The sequence below is a fragment of the Austrofundulus limnaeus genome, unplaced genomic scaffold (assembly GCF_001266775.1).
Source record: "Austrofundulus limnaeus strain Quisiro unplaced genomic scaffold, Austrofundulus_limnaeus-1.0 Scaffold403, whole genome shotgun sequence".
Classification (NCBI taxonomy): domain Eukaryota; kingdom Metazoa; phylum Chordata; class Actinopteri; order Cyprinodontiformes; family Rivulidae; genus Austrofundulus; species Austrofundulus limnaeus.
Genome location: NW_013952805.1, coordinates 102,440 through 104,692, shown reverse-complemented (window position 1 = coordinate 104,692; position 2,253 = coordinate 102,440). Strand labels below are relative to the sequence as shown.

Genomic DNA, 2,253 nt, shown 5'->3' with positions numbered 1-2,253 from the left:
TTATTTTAGTTAACTAAAATGTTTTATTTTATTTCAGTTTTCGTTATTTAGTTAGTTTTAGTTAACTATAATAACCCTGCCTTGTTGTTCTGCATGTCCTTGTTGGCACCATTCTTCAGTAGCATGATGGCAGCCTCCACATTATTTACAGCTGCAGCCCAGTGTAGAGCTGATTTACCTGAAAACACACAAAAAAAGGATTATTAGAGCTACAAGTGTGGTTTTGATGTGGTAAAAAAAAAATCCCACTCAGCACTAAAACTGAACGTTAAGGCTCATTTAATAACAGAGAACACAGAGAAACCTTACCAAAATCATCAATGGCATTCACATCAGCATGGCAGTTAATYAGCTCCTCCACCATGCCTTCCACCGCCAGCCTGGCAGCTAAGATCAGGGGCGTGGTGCCATCATGCATGCGGGCATCCAAATCTGTGGCCCGGTTCCTTATCAATATCTAAAAAGAAATATATTTAGTCATTTTTAGCTACTTCAGTGTCAATTTCAGCRTTGTTTCCTGTAGAATAAAGCTCACCTGGAACACCCCCTGGGCATCGGCTGCCACGGCAGCGTGCAGCGGCGTCCTGCCCATGTTGTCCTGGATGTTAGCGTCAGCGCTAGCCTCCAGCAGCCTTTTGGCGGCGTCGGAACGGGCGTAGCGCGCAGCCAGGTGAAGCGCCGTTTCACCTGTACGGTCGGTCTGGTTGTGAAGGTTAGCGCCTTGGTAAATGAAGTCGTTGATGACGTTAGCGGAGGCATCCTCCTCCTCCTCGCTGTTGCCCGTTTCTAATCCTCCTCCACTGCAKGACGCAATCATCAGGGGTGTGAATCCATCTAAAGAGGAGGAAAGAGAGAACTCGCATGGTCAGCAAAACTTTGAAAGACCAAGTAACTGCAACAAAAAGACAAGAAGGGCTGCACTTCAAAGCACTGGGCAGATCAAAACAAAGCAGCAAACAAATTGAATTTGGATTTGACACTTTTGCCTGGGTTGAATCATCACGGCTCTGTCTTTCGATAATGGATTCTGATCAAGGCACCGGCACAGGAGGTGCCTCAGAGGGAAAGCGAAGCTGTGGGGATAGAGGCAGGGTTTGCTTAAAGCTTGACTGCTGCAGAAAACCGAAGCAGTAATATCTAACTGAGAGAGGCGGCTCAGTCAGATGATTTGGATAGGTTTTCTCCTCTTCAAACGGATAGCAAGCCCCAGATCTCACAGATTTGGTCGATTCAAGTGCATCGATCCATGATGGAGGAAAAAAGTGAGCTCTCAAGTTGTTAAATCAGTTACTTTGATTTTTCATAGCTGTTCTTCAGGGATTATGGCACTTAGTACAAAAGTGGGTTTTTGCATTTGATGCCATCATTGGTTTTTGTAATGCAGAATAGAAAAGAAAAACAGAGACCCATTACTGGTCAAATGATTAATCTGATCAGGAATCAGTGTTTTCCCTCAGGCTCCTGGCTTCCAGCCAGCTGCTTTGAAGAAKATCCTTTACCCTGAGGACATGGGGCTTTAGCAACTCCTTCATGCACAACTGCACACACACACACACACACTAAAAAAATAACACACTTGCTCAGAAATTTTCATTTAAAAACGTACATTTTTAAGCTTCTGTTCAATTAAACTGAAGCAACACACATTTCAGTCCTTTCATCCGTTAGAAGTACTTGAATATTTTCTAGTTTTCTGTTTTATTTGTAACTCAAAAAGAAAGATTATCCTCATGTTTGAAGTCTGGATTTTATAAACGCAAACATATAGGAGTAATAGACAATTTATTTTGCATTTTAATTTAATTAAATATTTCTGTACATTAATTTAGGCAGATCAAACAATGATTCCATGCACAATTTTCTACACAATGATACAAATRACACCTAATTATTCTGCATTGTATTAAAAAGACAGATTAACAGAATAAATGCCCGCAGTAAAATGGGCATATTAATTACCGTAACTCATATGTTAGAATTACCCACCTGGTCCCCGCACATTGACATCCATGCAGTCGTTTTCAATTTCACCCTGGGGGGGAGTGGGAGCGATGGAGGGGATGCGCAGGTCAGCGGCGTCCAGGTGCTGCTGGGTCCACTGGCGGTGATCCGTCTGGTCGTCAACATCGAGCACAGCCTGCTCGTCAAACTGCTGAAACACAGACAGTAAGATTTTAGGCAAGGAGAGGTAGAGCTTAAATCAATTTAAACATTTTTTTATTTTATCAGAAATAGACAAATATACATATATAT

The 2,253-nt window shown here is 42.3% G+C and overlaps 1 protein-coding gene across 1 annotated transcript in view; it reads right to left on the bottom strand.

Annotated features, from left to right (window-relative positions):
- The window catches only part of notch1b (notch receptor 1b), a gene marked incomplete at its 5' end in the record, with an annotated part of 48,196 nt that overhangs the window by 3,786 nt on the left and 42,157 nt on the right, over positions 1 to 2,253 (bottom strand). The window contains 4 exon segments of the mRNA XM_014024005.1: positions 81 to 178; positions 310 to 457; positions 536 to 834; positions 1,987 to 2,152. Of these exon segments, the coding sequence (XP_013879459.1) occupies positions 81 to 178; positions 310 to 457; positions 536 to 834; positions 1,987 to 2,152 (711 nt within the window).